Genomic DNA, 16,832 nt, shown 5'->3' with positions numbered 1-16,832 from the left:
GACAGTTTCGTCGAGGTAATGGCAATTTTGGAGGATAGTTTGGAAATCAACAATCTATCAATGTTGTGAATAATATTTGTGGAAATGCTGGAAGTGCTGATGTTCAGTGCCAAAGTTCTCCAGCTACTGATTTACAGACTACTCTGGCTGGAAAAAGACCCTATTTTACTGATGAGCAATACAAACAGATCCTAGGATTGCTAAGCAAAGACACTACTGATGCCCCAGCTAATATGGCAGGTATTGCTACTTGCTTGATGACTAGTAGTTTTACAAATGAATGGATCCTTGATTCTAGTGCTACACTGATGGTAGGCTAGAAACTCGTATTTTAGTCATAGTTTGTACTCTAATCACTATATTTTACTTGGAGTTGAGCTTAAATAATCGTGATTTATGCTTATTATGTATTTTATGCTTTGTAGGAGATGATGCGGAGTTAAGAAGATGTTTTGGAGCTAAATCAAATAATTGGAGCTTTAAAGTCTGAGTAAAGGCCAAGGAATTAAACCGGGATCGCGTCCGGGCTTGTAGACTGGCGTTGCATACGAATGTTGGAAGAAAGAGCAAGGGATAGAGCAAAAAAGTACTAGGGTGTCGCATAAGGCGTGGCATTAAGCGTGGCATTAGTACAAAATTTCGTCAGAAGTTTGAGAAGTTCAGAGACTTGAAGTTTTTGGGTCTGACAGAAAAATACACTAATGCTAGGCATAGTGCGTGGCATGGTGCGTAGCATCAGCACAAAATTTTGTCAGACAATCTAAGTTGAGAGAGCTTACAATCGAGCAAATTGAACTAATGCTACGCACCCTGCCTAGCGAAGTGCGACGCATGAAGTGTAAAACGTTTGTAGGTTTTTCCACTTTGGCTCAAAGAGGGTAGTTTCATCCGGGTTTATTCCTACTTGGTATAAATACACTAGAAACACGATTTTGAGAGGACTTTTGACATACTTTCGACCTAAGGAAGCTAAGGATGAGTTGGAAGAACACAAGCACAAGGATTTCATCATTCCTTCCTCACTCAAGACCCGAGTTTGGATCGAATCTATGTTTTCCTATACTTTAATTATATATGTGATGAATTTCTCCATGTTTATGGAGTAGTTCTCTTTAGGGTTTGATGGATTTGGTGTATTGATGATTGTTTGTAGATTATAACTCTAGTTTTATGTATTTGAATCATTTTGAAAGATTTAATTGTTGCATCTATATTCACTAGTCCATGTAATCGAGAGAGGCACAACTTGTGATATCTTTGCATCATATTGTTGGTTGAGTTCATAGATTCTTCTAAGTAATCAAAAGAGGCTAGTTGAATCATTGATTAAACCTAGTTAAGATAATAATCGAAAGAGGTTTTCCTAAAGACCAATCCACTATGCATTCTTGCATATCTTCACAGTGCTTAATTTGGTTCGTCTCATGAGGTTAAGGCTTAATCGAGAGAGGAGTTTATGCTGAACGTTTGAACCAATAATTGAGTGAATTCGAGACTCACTTGAACATTAGAAGTGAATACTAGATTCAGATCCCGAACAATTATCTTGCACATATCATATCAAAACCCTACTTTCTCCACTGATAACGTTATTTTCTTATTCCTTTTCTCGATAGTCACTAGTCAATAGCTTTAGATTCTTAGTTAATTTTAATTAGTAAATCATATAAATCTCAACTGTTGATCCACATGGATAGCAATCAAGCTAGAAACTACGAGAATGTTGTTTAAATCCAATCCCTGTGGATACGATACTATACTATACTATCTTTGATTAGCGAGCATAATTTAAGTGTGTGTTTTGCATTCATCATACACATCACATAGCAGTGTTCATCATACACATCATACTCAGAAGGTTTCTAAGGATAATATACATCTTCCCACATGAGATAAGGTTACAATTTCATGTGTTGGTGAATCCTACCTATTTGGAACTGAGTCCATAATCAATGTATTGTTTATACCTAACTTCAAATTCAATTTGTTGTCAGTGTCCAAGTTAACCAGGGAACTCTCATGTTCAATCAATTTATTCCCTGACTTTATTTTATTTTAGGACCTTTACAGTGGCAGGGTAAAGGGGATTGTTAAGGAGAATGATGGACTGTACATAGTGAAAGAAGCAATTGACAGAAATAAGATCAAAACACAAAGGTTGGTTACTGCAGTGAATGGAGAAGTCTGCAACTATAGCATATGAGGCTTAGACATCCTTTACCAACTGCTATGAAGAGCATGAATTTAGAGAGTGATGTAAATAGTAAATTATTGAATAAGTGTCATGTTTGCCCACTAGCTAAGCAAACTAGACTAGTGTTTCCTACTAGCAACTCCAGAACTGATTCTCCCTTTGTTCTTGTTGATATGGACCTTTGGGGACCTTATAAGGTTGCCACTTTTGATAAGAAATGTTACTTCTTGACTATTGTGGATGGTTTCAGTTGTTACACATGGATTCATTTATTACAGCTTAAATCAGAAGTCATTGTTGCTATTAAGAACTTTCTCCTGATGATAAATAACCAGTTTGGAACTACGGTGAAGATAATAAGATTTGATAGTGGAACAAATTTTTTTAATTCTCAGTGTAAAGCACTCTTGAAAGATCTTGGTGTGATATATCAGAGTAGTTGCACACACACTGCACAACAGAATGGTGTTGTGGAGAAGAAATATAGGCATATACTAGAGGTAGCAAGAGCTTTAAAATTTCAGTCCAAAATGCCTATTAAGTACTGGGGCATTTGTGTCACAACTGTTGTGTACTTGATCAATAGGTTGTCATTTGTAGCCATCAAGGAAAGAGTCCCTATGAAATGCTATACTCTAAATCTCCATCTCTGAAATACTTGAAAGTAATCAGATGTTTATGTTATGAAACTACTATACCTAGAGGTGATAAATTTGTTGTAAGAGCTAGACCTGCAGTTCTTATGGGTTATTCCGAGAGACAAAAGGGCTATATGTTGATGGAATTGGATAGCAAGCAACTCTTTGTAAGTAGGGATGTAATTTCTAAGAAATCAGAATTTCCTTTTGCTGGAAATTTGGACACTGATCATTCTTTGTTCCCTGACATGCCTGATAATGTACAAGATCAAGAACTACAGACACCTCACACAACAACTTACACAAGTGTTGATACTCATGATATAGTTGATAACCTTGAATATGTAGAATCAGTCACTGACGGTGATGATCAGGGACATGCCACAACATTACAAGAAGAGATAACACAAGAAATGCCTACACAGGAGAATACCTCACAAGCAGTAGAAACAACAACACCACATGCACATGTCAGAAGGTCTGCTAGGGAGTCCAAAGAGCCTATTTGGTTGAAAGATTACATAAATCAAGAAAAGCTTCAAGCAAATATCCTTTGGCAAATTATCTCTCCTATAATAATGTCACTCCAACTTACTATAGCAACCTGTCCAAATTTTCCACCTTGATGGAACCACGAACTTTCAAGCAAGCAACCAAAGATACTTGATAGATTTAAGCTATGCAACAGGAAATCCAAGCTCTAGAGGATAATCACACCTGAAAAATTATTCATCTACCTGCATGAAAGAATACTGTGGGCCCAAAATGGGTATATAAGATCAAGTATCATGCCAATGGAGAAGTTGAAAGATTCAAGGCTAGATTGGTTGCCAAGGGGTACAGTAAGCAAGAGGGTCTTGATTATCATGACACCTTCTCTCATGTGGCCAAGATGGTCATAGTAAGATCAGTGATGGCACTAGCAGTATCCAGAGGTTGGTCTTTATACCAATGGATGTGTACCAAGCTTTCTTGCAATGTGGTCTTTGTGAAGAAGTATACATGGAACTTCCTGAAGGTTTAAGAAGATAGGGGAGCAGAAGGTTTGCAGGTTACTTAAGTCTCTATATGGGCTTAAGAAAGACTCTAGGCAATGGAACATCAAGTTGACAGAGGCATTGCTTGATGTAGGTTTTACTCAGTATAGTCATGACTATTCTTTGTTCACCTTGAAGAAGAAGGGTGGCATAATGGTTATTTTGGTCTATGTAGACGATCTACTCATTACATGTAGTAATGCAGATTTGATCACTGAAGACAAGCAAGTGCTTCATCAGAAACTCAAGCCGAAAGATTTGGGGAACTCAAATACTTCTTGGGAATTGAGGTTCTTAGGTCCAAAGCTGGTGTTACATCAAAACAAAGGAAGTATGCGCTTGAGCTAATCTCTGATATGGGCCTCAGTGGAGCTAAACCTGCAATCACCCCTATAGAAATCAATCTGAAGTTAACCACAGTGGAGTATGACAAGGCCACTGGCATTGTGGGAGATATGGCATTGAAGGTTCCTACTATGTACCAAAAGCGGATTGGCAAGCTTATGTATGTTGCAATTACAAGGACAGACATCAGTTATACAATCCAAAGGTTGAGTCAATTCACGCAACATCTTAAGAGGTCACATTGTGAAGCTGCACTTCGAGTGGTGAGATACCTAAAGAATGCTCCAGGTCAAGGTGTGTGGCTGAAAGCTGGGGCTGCGACTAAGTTGAGTTGCGGGTATGATTCAGACTGGTCTGCATTCCCCAATACATGTAGGCCAGTCACAGGTTATGCGATCAAATTTGAAGAATTCTTAATATCTTGGAAATCCAAGAAACAACAAACAGTGTCCAGAAGTTCTGCTGAGGCTGAGTATAGAAGCATGGCTTCAGATGTAGTAGAGGTGACTTGGTTGCTAGGTCTGTTTATGAAACTGGGAGTTGCCATTTAAGTCCCTGTTAGAGTCTTCAGTGACAACAAATCTGCTATGAAAATAAAAGCCAATCCTATCTTCCATGAACGCAGTAAGCATATAAATATTATCTGCCAGTTCATTCGAGATACGATCAAAGATGTTGTTGTCAAGACAGTCTATGTGATTACTCGAGACCAATTAGCTGATCTACTCACAAAAGGGTTGTGTCAAGCTCAACACATGTTTCTTCTAGGCAAGCTTGGTGTGCTAAATATTTTGCACCCTCCAGCTTGAGGGGGCGTATTATGACTTGTATTGTTAGTTTGGTTGTTAGTCTATTAGTTCATCGTTAGTTAGCAGTAATTGTTAGTTTAGTCATTTAGTCAGAATGATGTGGCAACATCTTATTGGCTAAGTTAATTAGTTAGTCGGTTAGTGGGAGTCTAGTATATAACTACCTGCACAGTACCTAATGAAAAAAAAAGATTTCATTTGTCTCTGAAAATGTTCTCTTCTTCTTCTCCTCTCTAGAAGCTTCCTCCATTGAAGGACTTGTTGAGCTTGAGGCTTCAAGTGCAGATTAGCACTGATTTTAGCAATTAACAGTGAATAGTTTAGCTATAGATATATAGAACTTACAAGTGCAACAGCATCCCGAGCAGCGAGTGCCAAAATACCAGCACAAGAGACAACTCCAGGGCACAAATCTTTGATTTGCTTCTTAACAACGTCGATATATAACATAGAATGCGTGCAATGAGATGTTAGGAAGCTCATCTTTCTCTGCTTTGATGTTTCTTATTGAGTTTAGCAGCACAGAACCATCACAACTCTTTCATATACATAATACATATATAATTAGTTACTATGTATATAACCAGTAATCTTGTCCATTGTAAGCAAAACTACAGCATAAGATGATCACAATAAAAAGAAATACATCCTTGGCAAATTAAAATAAGATGATTATTGCGTAAGGTTGGCTTAAATGATAAATGCCTTCAACTCCAACCAGGGGCATAAGGTAAAGAGTCCATTTGGCTAAGCTGCAAAAAGTTGCTTATTTTTTAAAGTATTTTTGTTTAAAAGTGATTCAAAAAAGTACTTTTGCAAAGTAGCAGTTCGTGTTTCGCCAATTCATTGAGTACTACTTTTTGCAAGCAAATTGTGTTTGGACAATTGATATTTAGCTTAAAGTATATATATTTATATGTATATCGCCTCATGTTTTACTCGTGTTTTGTGGATTTTGGATGTAAAATGTATTGATTTATATTAATTCGTGGTGTTTTTATGTGTAGGAATTATCCGAAAGCAATTGGGGTGAAAGGTGCGAGATTAGAGCCAAAACGGAGGAAACATGGGAAATGTAGAATTCCAGCGCCCCACGCCACATGTGGCACTGTGGACAGAATGTTTAAAATGCCAGCGCCAGCACCCCACGCTACCCTAGACGCTGGTGACGGAAATTTCTTTCACTTTGTTCGGGACAAGGTTATTTCGGCCCTAGACCTACCCAATGCGAATAAAAGCAAGACTAAGCTTATTTTTGGAGAGGAGACGCCACTCTGAAGGAAAAATACACACGAGAAACATTCATGAGCGAGGATATCTCAGTTTTTCTTTATATTTTCTTAATATTTTCAATTATCCAACACTTGTGAAATTGTTTGATACTATCATGAGTGGCTAAAACCCATAGTTCTGGGGTTGTGATTTAGCCATGAATATTGTTGTTCAACATTGACTTAATCTTAATTACAATTCACCAACATATGGTTCTTTCTTCAATTATGTGATTAATTGCTTAATTGTCTGGCTAACAGTTAGGTTCTATTTAATATCTATGCTATGCTTGGGAAAGCTATGTTTAGATTAGAGAAGAATTAAAGAGAGCACGATCTTAACTCTGAGAGGGGGGAGGGATTTGTGATTAGGATAGGAATATACTTAGTCACCGTGCTTAATTAAATATCGTAATCTTAATGCATTCTTAACATATTGATTTCATAGGAATATAGGCATTGATCTACTTTAAATAGGCGAGTAGTACTTCGGGAGAAGGCTACGAGAGCAAGTGTTCGATTAATTAGCAACAATGAATGAATTGTATAAAAGAGAGAGTTAACTATAACACAATAGGATTGGTGAATCGATCATAACCCTGACATATTTGTCTCTACTGAATACACAATAACCATTTTGCTGCTTGATAATTTAGTTACTAGTTAGAATTATTATTTAGTATAATCACACTTTTGAACTTGGATTGACTCGACCGAATAACAATCTTGGTGAATTTAGTGGGTAGTTAATACAAGTCTCTGTGGGTTTGACACTCGACTTATCATCTTATTACTTGTACGACAACGTATACTTGCGTATGCATTTTGGAGAAATAAGTTTTTGGCGCCATTGCCGAGGACTTGAATATTGACTACTTTCTAGTTTTAGCTATAATTATTTATTTTATCAAGTGTAACGTTACTTCATTATTGATCTGTTCTTAGGAACCTTGATTGAATGCGAAGGGTTAGAAGCCAGGACAGACTTCAAGGCTTTGACCCCGAACCTGAGAGAACATTTCATAGGAGGTTGAGGGAAGCAAGGGACATAAATAATCTTCAGGCACTCGTTCAATTTCCTGTGAATATGGCAAAGGAGCAACATATGTATTTTCAGGAGGTGGCGATGCCCAGCATTGCTAATGTCACCTCCAGCATTGTCAATCCCAGAATCATTGGGCACTTTGAGCTGAAACAGAGCATGATCCAGCTACTCCATGCGAATGTTCAGTTTATGTGTCTTCCACATAAGGATCCACAACAACATATCCTGAACTTCTTGGAGATTAGTGATACTTACATCACTAACGGAGCCACTTCAGACTCTGTGAGGCTCACACTTTTCCCAAGCACGATGTTGGCCGAAGCAAAGCGATGGCTGAAGGCAAAACCAACTAATTCTATTACATCATGGAATGATCTGGCAAGGAAATTTTTGGCAAGGTTCTTCCCTTCAGGAAAAACTGCAAAGATCAGAAGTGAGATAGTCGCCTTCAAACAGAAAGTGGGGGAGTCTTTATACTCAGCTTGGGAGAGGTTTAAGGGGCTGCTCAGAGACTATCCTCATCACAATCAGACAAATAAAGTGTTAGATCACACTTTCATAGAAAGGCTACATTCAAAGACAAAGATTGTGGTAGATGCTGCAGCTGGAGGTCAAGTGTTGGAGAAAAGCTTTGATGAGGTATATGCGTTATTGAATAAATTCTCCAAAAGCAATCCTGATTGGTAAGGAGAGATGGGCAGACACACAGTGCAAAAATCTGCAGGGGTTCTCGAGTTAGTGTCGTCTATGCATTATCAGCGCAGATTTCCACATTGACCAACCAAGTCAATCATATGACCTTGGTTATTAACAAACAACAAGCCCATCCAGTGCAACAAGTTCAATTGTTTTGTGAAGTATGTGGAGAGGGTCATACGAGTGACTTATGCCCAGTTAATCGAGAGTCTGTCTGTTTTATGGGTAATGTAAATAGGGGCCAGACAAACCAGTATGGGAACACTTACAATCCTAACTGGAGGAACTACCCAAACTTCTCTTGGGGTGGAAACCAAGGTGCTCAGAATCAGTATAAGCCACAAGCACCTCAACAACAATATAGACCACCTCAGGCTGAACAATATGTAAACTCGACGAGTCACCTTGAGGAAATGATGAAGAAAATGATGGCTAACCAACAGGCCTAAATAGCAGAGATGATGAAGAAAGTAATGGCTGACCATCAGGCCCAAGCAGCAGCAATGAGAAATTTGGAGCGACAAATGGGACAGTTTGCCAGTACCCAAAATCCCCGACTAGTTGGAGCTCTTCCAAGAGACACTGAGGCTAATCCTAAGGCATCTATTAATGTTGTGTCATTGAGGAATGAGAGACATTTATAAGAAGTCCAGTCAAAAAAGAGAAAACAAGTGACCTTTAATGAGAAGCCGTCCACCATAGAGGCAGAATTAGAAAAATTAAAGGAGTCAGAGAAGCTAGCTGAAGAGGCGGTGGCTAAGCAAACCCCACCATTTATTGCAAGGCCACCACCTCCGCTCCCCCAAAGATTGCAGAAAGTGAAGGATAATTCCATATATAATAAGTTTCTTGATATTTTGAAGCAGGTGCAAATCAATTTTCACTGGTAGACATCCTGCAAGAAGTGCCCAAATATGCTAAATACATTAAGGATATAGTGGCAAATAAAATAAGGTTGACCAAGTTCGAGACCGTGGCACTCACTGAGGAATGTAGATCAAGAATTCAAAGCAAGCTACCTCAGAAATTGAAGGATCCGGGTGGTTTTACTATCCAAATCTCGATCGGTAAGCATGCAGTAGGGCGAGCTTTGTGTGATCTTGGAGCGAGCATCAATTTGATGCCGCTATTTGTGTTCAGATAATTAGGATTGGGTGAGCCGCGCCCAACAACTGTAATCTTACAGTTGGCTGATCGCTCCCTGGCTCATCCTAAAGGAGTGATTGAAGATGTGTTAGTTCAAGTGGGTTCTTTCATATTCCCTGCTAATTTTATTATCTTGAACTACGAGCCTGATCAGGAAGTCCCATTTATTTTGGGGCGTCCATTCTTAGTTACGGGTCGAGCTATTATTAATGTATGCGAAGGAAAGATGAAGATGAGAGTAGGTGATCGAGTGGAGATTTTCAATGTGTATAAAGCACTCAGACTGCCAGCCCACTATGAAGAGCTATCCATGATTTATGTGGTGGAAAGCACTGCTACATCATTGGTGCCTTATATGAGCCCCATAGATCTTTTTGAACGAGCTTTGATTGAGGATGAAGAAGACAGTGAAGATGAGATGATGGGAGAAATTGAGCAAGTACTTGACATGTCTTGCAGTTATGTCCATGGGCTCGGGAGATTTGAGGAGTTGGACAGGCATGTCACCCTGACCCTTCCTAAGCCATCTATTGAAGAATCTCTAAAGCTAGAACTTAATCCCTTTCCAGCACCTCTGTGCTATGCTTATTTGTGGAACTTTGAGACATTGCAAGTGAATATCTCATCCAGCTTGACTAATGTACAAGAAAAAAATTGCTCAGAATACTTTGCGAGCATAAAAAGGCTATAGGGTGGACAATTGCTGACATCAAGGGAATCAATCTATCATTTTACATGCATAAAATCTTTCTGGAAGATGGACACCGCCCTAGTATTGAGTAGCAAAGGAGATTAAATCCCATTATGAAAGAGGTCATGAAGAAGGAAGTAATTAAGTGGCTCGATGCAGGTATCATCTTTCCTATCTCACACTGTGACGGGGTGGAGAGTTTGCATTGATTACAGAAGGTTCAACAAATCAACCCGCAAGGACCATTTCCCACTTCTACTCATTGACCAAATGTTGGACAGATTGGTTGGGCATGAATATTATTGCTTCCTTGATGGTTATTCGGGATACAACCAGATTTTCATATGCCTAGAGGATCAGGAGAAGACCGTTTGGTCTTTGTAATGCACCAGCCACTTTCCAGAGATGCATGATGGCTATTTTTACCGATATGGTGGAAAAATTTGTGGAAGTCTTTATGGATGATTTTTCCGTATTTGGGTCTTCTTATGATGACTGTTTGAAAATTTTGAGCAAGGTGTTGGCCCGTTGTGAAGAAACAAATCTAGTATTGAATTAGGAAAAGTGCCATTTTATGGTGCAAGAAGGTATCGTGTCGGGCCACAGAGTGTCAAGGAGCGGCATTAAAGTTGATAAGGCGAATGTGGAGGAGATTAAAAAATTATCTCAACCCATTTCTGTGAAGGGTGTACGGATTTTCTTGGGACATGCGGGATTTTTTAGACGCTTTATTAAGGATTTTTCAAAATTTGTTACTCCCTTATGCAGGTTGCTTGAAAAGGATGTAACTTTCAATTTTGATGATGCCTGCCTGAAGGCATTTGAAGAGCTCAAAAAGCAGTTGGTGGCTGCCCCCATTATTGCGGTGCCGGATTGGTCCTTACCATTTGAACTCACGTGTGATGCAGGTGACCATGCTATTGGGGCAGTGCTAGGCCAGAGGAAGGACAAGATGTTTTATTCCATCTACTATGCGAGTAAGACTCTTGATGATGCACAACTGAATTACACCACCATTGAAAATGAGTGGTTGGCCGTTGTGTGGGCCTTTGGGAAATTTTGGGCATACTTGGTGGGAACAAAAGTCATAATATATACCGATCATGCAGGTATCTATTTACAAAAAAAGAATCCAAGGCTAGATTGATGCGCTGGGTTTTATTATTGCAGAAATTTGATGTAGAAATACGAGATAGAAAGGGCACAGAGAACCAAGTTGTTGACCATCTATCAAGGCTGGAAAATCATGACCATGTGGAAGAGGGTGGACAAATTAAAGAGGCATTTCCTAATGAGCAACTTTTCGCTATCACCCAAGACCCTCCCCCATGATACGCGGACTATGTGAATTATCTTGTGAGTGGGGTACTTCCTCTTGAAATTGAATCTGAAGCTAGAAAGAGGTTTCTACATGATGTGAACTTCTACTACTGGGATGAGCCATACTTGTACAAGCAGTGTGCTGATCAGTTGATAAGGAAATGCATTCCAGAAAAGGAGGTGGAATTAGTGTTGCATGATTGTCATGCATCACCTTATGGGGGACATCATGGAGGTGATAGAACAGCTGCAAAGGTATTACAATCTGGGTTCTTTTGGCCAACATTATTCAAGGATGCCTATGCATTTGTTAAGAAGTATGACCAGTGTTAAAGAACATGAACAATCACAAAGAGGCATGAGATGCCTTTGAATAACATCCTGGAGGTCGAGATTTTTTATGTGTGGGGGATAGATTTTATGGGACCATTCCCATTGTCCAGAGGAAACAAATACATCTTGCTAGCAGTTGACTACGTGTCAAAATGGGTAGAGGCGATCACATTGCCAACAAATGATGCTATGGCGGTAGCTGCGTTTTGTGAAAAAGAACATATTTTCGAGGTTTGGGACTCCACGTACCTTGATTAGTGATGAAGGGCCATATTTTTGCAATCGGTTGTTGAATAACCTTCTAGATAAATATGGAGTCCGCCATAGAGTTGCTACGGCATATCATCCTCAAACAAGTGGACAAGCTGAGGTGTCTAACAGAGAAATAAAGCAAATATTAGAGAAGACGGTGAGTGTGAATAGGAAGGATTGGGTTGCAAAGTTAGATGATGCCTTGTGGGCATATAGAACTGCATACAAAACACCATTTGGGGCGTCGCCGTATAAGCTTGTCTATGGGAAGGCATGTCACTTGCTTGTTGAACTTGAACACAAGGCGTACTGGGCCATTAAAAATTTGAATATGGACCTTGAAGCCACGAGGGAGAAGAGACTCTTGCAGTTGAATGAGTTAGATGAGTTCAGGCTGCACTTTAACAAAAATGATAAGCTTTACAAAGAGAAAATAAAAAGATGGCATGACAAGCGTATCAAACCACGTCACTTCGAACCAGGTCAACATGTATTATTGTTCAATTCAAGGCTCAAGCTGTTTCCTGGAAAGTTAAAATCGAGATGGTTAGGCCCATTTGAGGTGGTGAGAGTCACTCCTTATGGTGCAATTGAGCTACGCGCCTTAAATGGTGAAAGAAATTTTTTAGTAAATGGACACATAATCAAGCACTATTGAGGAAGAATAATTGATCGTGAGAAGACCAAAGTAGTACTCGTTGATGAGTAAGCGAGATCCTACGTCGTGCCACTACGTTAAATCAGGCGCTTGTTGGGAGGCAACCTAATTTTTATTGCTTTCATAGCTTAGTTTTTTTTAAAAAAAAAATTAGTTAGAGTAGACTAAAGTTTGCATTTTGTTTTTGTAAACATAAAATTTATAGGTAGAATGATATGGGGTATGTAAATTGGATATATAAAGGGCTCAGGGGATCGGGATATTACTTCAAAAAACTAAATCGTGAATCAGTGCATAGGCCAGTGCCCCACGCTGCCTGGGGCGCCCTTTACAGAATATCCAAACCCCTCAGCGCCAAGCCTAGTGTGGGGCGCTAGGCTGGGCGTGCAGGTAAGTTTTTTTTTTTGTTTGTTTTATTTATGAGATTAATACCCATACCCATTAACCTAACCCATATACCCATCTATACTAACATTATAACCCATACCCATCCATAACTCAAATTAAAAAATAACACCCCCCCCCTCCCCAAACACCCATTTCTCACCAGCTCTCTCTCTCTCTCTCACACGCTCAACTTCTCTGCACGCGACCCTTCTCCCTCCTTTCTCTAAAATTTCTCCAGCTTCTCTCTTGCTCTCATCCTAAATTCTACAGATATGTTTTCTTCTTCTTCTTCTTGTTCTTTTAATAGGTAGATGATAATAAATATCCCACCTCCCAAATACCCTAATCCCCAAATTTTGCACCTAAGTTGCTTCTTAAGACTTGTTCTATGGTGCGTGGTCCGAATGTGGGACGAAATTAATTGTGGTTGTATTGTATACAGAGTATTAAACTAGAATTTCCTCTACTTCATTAAAATTTGGGAGGGCCACCATGTTCCACCATTGTTAAACTAACGTGCACACACTTCATGCCCACAAGGTATTTGCTAAAATGCTTGAATGAATATTTTGTGCACCGGTGAAGTTTGAGTAATTGAGTGTAGTTATATATGATATCGGGCTAAGTGTGGGGTGTGTGGGGATGATTTTACATACTTGGGAGCTTGGTTTTAATGCACACATATCGCCCACACCATGTATCATATATTATGTATGTATATTGTAGCACTTTGTAGGATTAGCTAATTTAGTGTAGTAGTTGTAAAAATTAAGTACCATATGCCACTTGCTTGCATTGAGGTTAATTCACTTCGCCATGATCAATCACTTGTTTGTGTGGCATAGTTAGTTCCTTTTAGCTATTGTGTGGCATGTGGAAATCTTGAGTACACATTGCCTTGTGGTGCAACACTTGTGCGTTTTAGACCACGATTGTGAGTATAATACATTAAGCCTTCGGTTTTAAGTGTGGGGTCATTTTTGACTAGCGCGACAACCTTAGGCGTATTTCTTGATTTGTTCTCACATTCATACTTATTTGTGTTGTAGGTTGCTATGGCTCATGATAATGCAAACAAAGTCAAGGGAATAGGAAAGTCCTCCACCCCAAAAAGTGCAAGAAAGGAGAAGGATCCTCGAGGCAAGCTAAGGGGAAACAAGTTATTGAGGGATCACAACAGGCACCATTGCAACCGAGGCCACGGTTGAAACTAACCAGTGATGTTGTTATCACATGGCATAGGGACTTCATTCCATATGGGCGGTACGTCTCCGAGATGGGGGATTAATGTGAAAGCTTTAGAAAGGAACTTCCTGGACGTGCTTGGCTGGTTGTGAGCACTGAACATGGACAAACTCATAGAATGACCCGGCCATGCAAATTTGAGCATGGTGTGGGAACTGTACGCTAACTGGAATGTGGATTTTTTCATGTCACATATCTGTGGAATAAACGTGCCACTGAATATGCGGGACTTGTGATAATTTTTGGGGGTTGAGAACTCCGACCCGGGGAGGCTAAAGAAATTTGTCAAAAGCCCAAGCTACACGGCGATACGTCACACTCTTTATGGCGTCGATTCAAATGCCAAGTGGACCAAAAAGCAAGGTGATATCCATCTTCAGTTGGTTCGTTTTGATTTTAACAAAACCACCAAAGTGTGATAGAATTTTGTACAGGCTCGGCTCATGCCAGTTGAACACAACAGCGAATGCACTCGAGCTCGAGTATGTGTAATATTCATTTTTATGACAGGGAGACCCATTAATGTGGGTGAGATCATGCTAGGGTAGATGGCCCGCACATAATTTGGGTGACAGGTTAAAAGGTTTTTCTTCGATAACTTGCTCACGCAATATATGCTCTCCCGGGAGGTGCCGGAGTACCCAGGGTATGATGAGGTGGTGGAGGCTCCTAAAGGGCTGTTGGACATCACATCCTTGTTGGAGACTACGTCTAAGCTCACTCAGGTAGCACATAACGAAAAAGACGAGAACTTCAACATATATCTCTATAACTCTTTAAATGTACTCATGAGTGGGATGGGTGTATCCGACGAGTAGCGTATGCATTTACGCAATGATTTGTGGAGTTCTTTCAAAGAAATGTTGGGGATTGCACCCGGCAGCCCCGTTCACTCGTCGGAGGACGCAAACACTTACAGAGGCTCCGACACGGAGGATGAGATTGGGGATGATGTCACGGGGACCATGGCTTTAGTGCCTCTAGGACCTGATGATGATATGCCTGAAGCTGCGGATGGCAGGCATGCTGAGGAGGAGGACTCCGACTGACATGGAATTTTCTTTTCATCCTACTTTGCTTTACATTTTAACATGCATCGAGGATTATGCATATGCTAAGTATGGGGTGAGAGAACTACTACTTGTGATGTACTTCGTATAAATTGTATCAATTTGTTTCTTTTATTTGTTTTTATTTAGTCTAGTTTGTTTTAGAAAAAAAATACAAAAATGCAAAAAGAAAAAAAATTAGAAAAAGTTCGGACTTTTCCCGACGATGGATCTGTTGGACAATTTTCTTGAGGGATAAAGTCCGATTAAAAACACCAAAAAGATTTTTTTTAGGATAGGTAGATAGTATTTCTTGGTTTTTCTTTGGGCGTTGGTTCTTTTCCAAGGGTGTAACTCGAACCGATTACTTTTTTTTTTATTAGGAGTAGGTTAGAAAGAAACTGAGTTGCTCTGAGATACCTAGTGACATGTTTGGTAATGGCATCTTAGGCTATAACATGTGATCTATCTTCCCGTGCATTTGGTTTGATTTGTGATGCCTAAGTAAAGTAAATAGCCTATTTTGTGACGCATTTTCTCAGTTGTTCGACTTATATGCCACTTAGTGCATTATTGCTTAAATTTCTCGATTAAATGTGCTTGCTTGACTTGAGAGTTGAACAAAACCATCTTGATTGAATCATGTGCAATGTATGTGTGAGGAATTGTGATTCTCTGTGCTATCCTGTGTAGTCTAGAACTTGCCCCGTATGTTAATCGAAGAGAATTTGTTAAGTTGTGCTAATTTAGGAGATGACGTAGGCGTTTCTTGCTTGAGCATAGATATGCTTGTCACTTGAATATAAAATTTTCCGTTGCTATCCCTTTGAGTCTATAGACCTTTTCTTTTGCACCCACATTACAAGCCGTACCCCTATTTTGTTCTTAATTTGAGATTGTTGAACTTGTACCTCCTAAGGCACTTAGTCGCTAAAATAAGTAAGGTGAGATATTGGGGAGTAACTTTCGAGTGGAACCATGGAAGGTCCCTTTGGTGCAGTAAAGTTGAAAAAAGGTCACTAGCCGATGAACTTTAATGTATGGAGTGTGTGTATAAAAAAAAGAAAGAGAAAAAGAAAAATTGCAAGGAAAAAAAAAAGAATGATAGTCAAATAATGTAGAAAAATACACACCTCTTAATCTTACTAATTTGTGCTAGTGGGAGTATAGAAGTGCTTAATGAAAATAAGGGCTTGGTTGTATATGGTTTGTGGTGAGTGAATTGGTTGAGAAGAATATGTGCTCGATTTGTGAGTGTAGTGTATTAAAGTGCTTAGGAGGGTTAGTCATTATTCCTAAATGTATCCTACCCGTCCCTTAGCCTACATTACAACCTTAAAGTCCTAATTGATCCTAGATTTGGCTAGCTTAGATTAGTAAAGATATACACTACGGGCAAGCTTATGGTACGACTACGGGATACACATGAATTTTTTGTGAGAGTGAGCGAATTTTGTTCAATTGTGTGATGTCCTTAATTTATATTCAAAAGCATACTTGAATGTGTGGACTATTCTATGTTCACTCTTTTGTTTGTTGGTGAGAGCACATGATCTCATGAAGGATTGGTAATGTTGTGAACGTCTCTTGTTGGGTGAATGTCTGAGTTGAGGGTGCTTAGGGGTAACAAGTCGACTTTTGAGGTAGAGTGGTTACAGATATGTTGTTTGAATTGATTGAATTGAAATTGATATATTTGGGCATGTTTAAAACGGG

The 16,832-nt window shown here is 39.4% G+C and overlaps 2 protein-coding genes across 2 annotated transcripts; both read left to right on the top strand.

Annotated features, from left to right (window-relative positions):
* Positions 1–4,225: 4,225 nt before the first annotated feature.
* LOC138903275 (secreted RxLR effector protein 161-like) lies at positions 4,226–4,765 on the top strand. The gene has a single exon (XM_070191217.1). The coding sequence runs from the start codon at positions 4,226–4,228 to the stop codon at positions 4,763–4,765; it is 540 nt and encodes a 179-aa protein (XP_070047318.1).
* A 3,728-nt stretch (positions 4,766–8,493) lies between these two features.
* LOC138903274 (uncharacterized) lies at positions 8,494–15,116 on the top strand. The gene is made up of 8 exons (XM_070191216.1): positions 8,494–8,634; positions 8,725–8,901; positions 9,222–9,679; positions 10,641–10,981; positions 11,266–11,509; positions 11,853–12,405; positions 13,872–13,962; positions 14,926–15,116. The coding sequence occupies exons 1-8, from the start codon at positions 8,494–8,496 to the stop codon at positions 15,114–15,116; spliced, it is 2,196 nt and encodes a 731-aa protein (XP_070047317.1).
* The last annotated feature ends 1,716 nt before the right edge of the window (positions 15,117–16,832 follow it).

The sequence above is a fragment of the Nicotiana tomentosiformis genome, chromosome 12 (assembly GCF_000390325.3).
Source record: "Nicotiana tomentosiformis chromosome 12, ASM39032v3, whole genome shotgun sequence".
In the NCBI taxonomy this organism is placed as follows: domain Eukaryota; kingdom Viridiplantae; phylum Streptophyta; class Magnoliopsida; order Solanales; family Solanaceae; genus Nicotiana; species Nicotiana tomentosiformis.
Note: the sequence above shows the minus strand (reverse complement) of the source record. Positions and strands in the feature narration are given on the sequence as shown.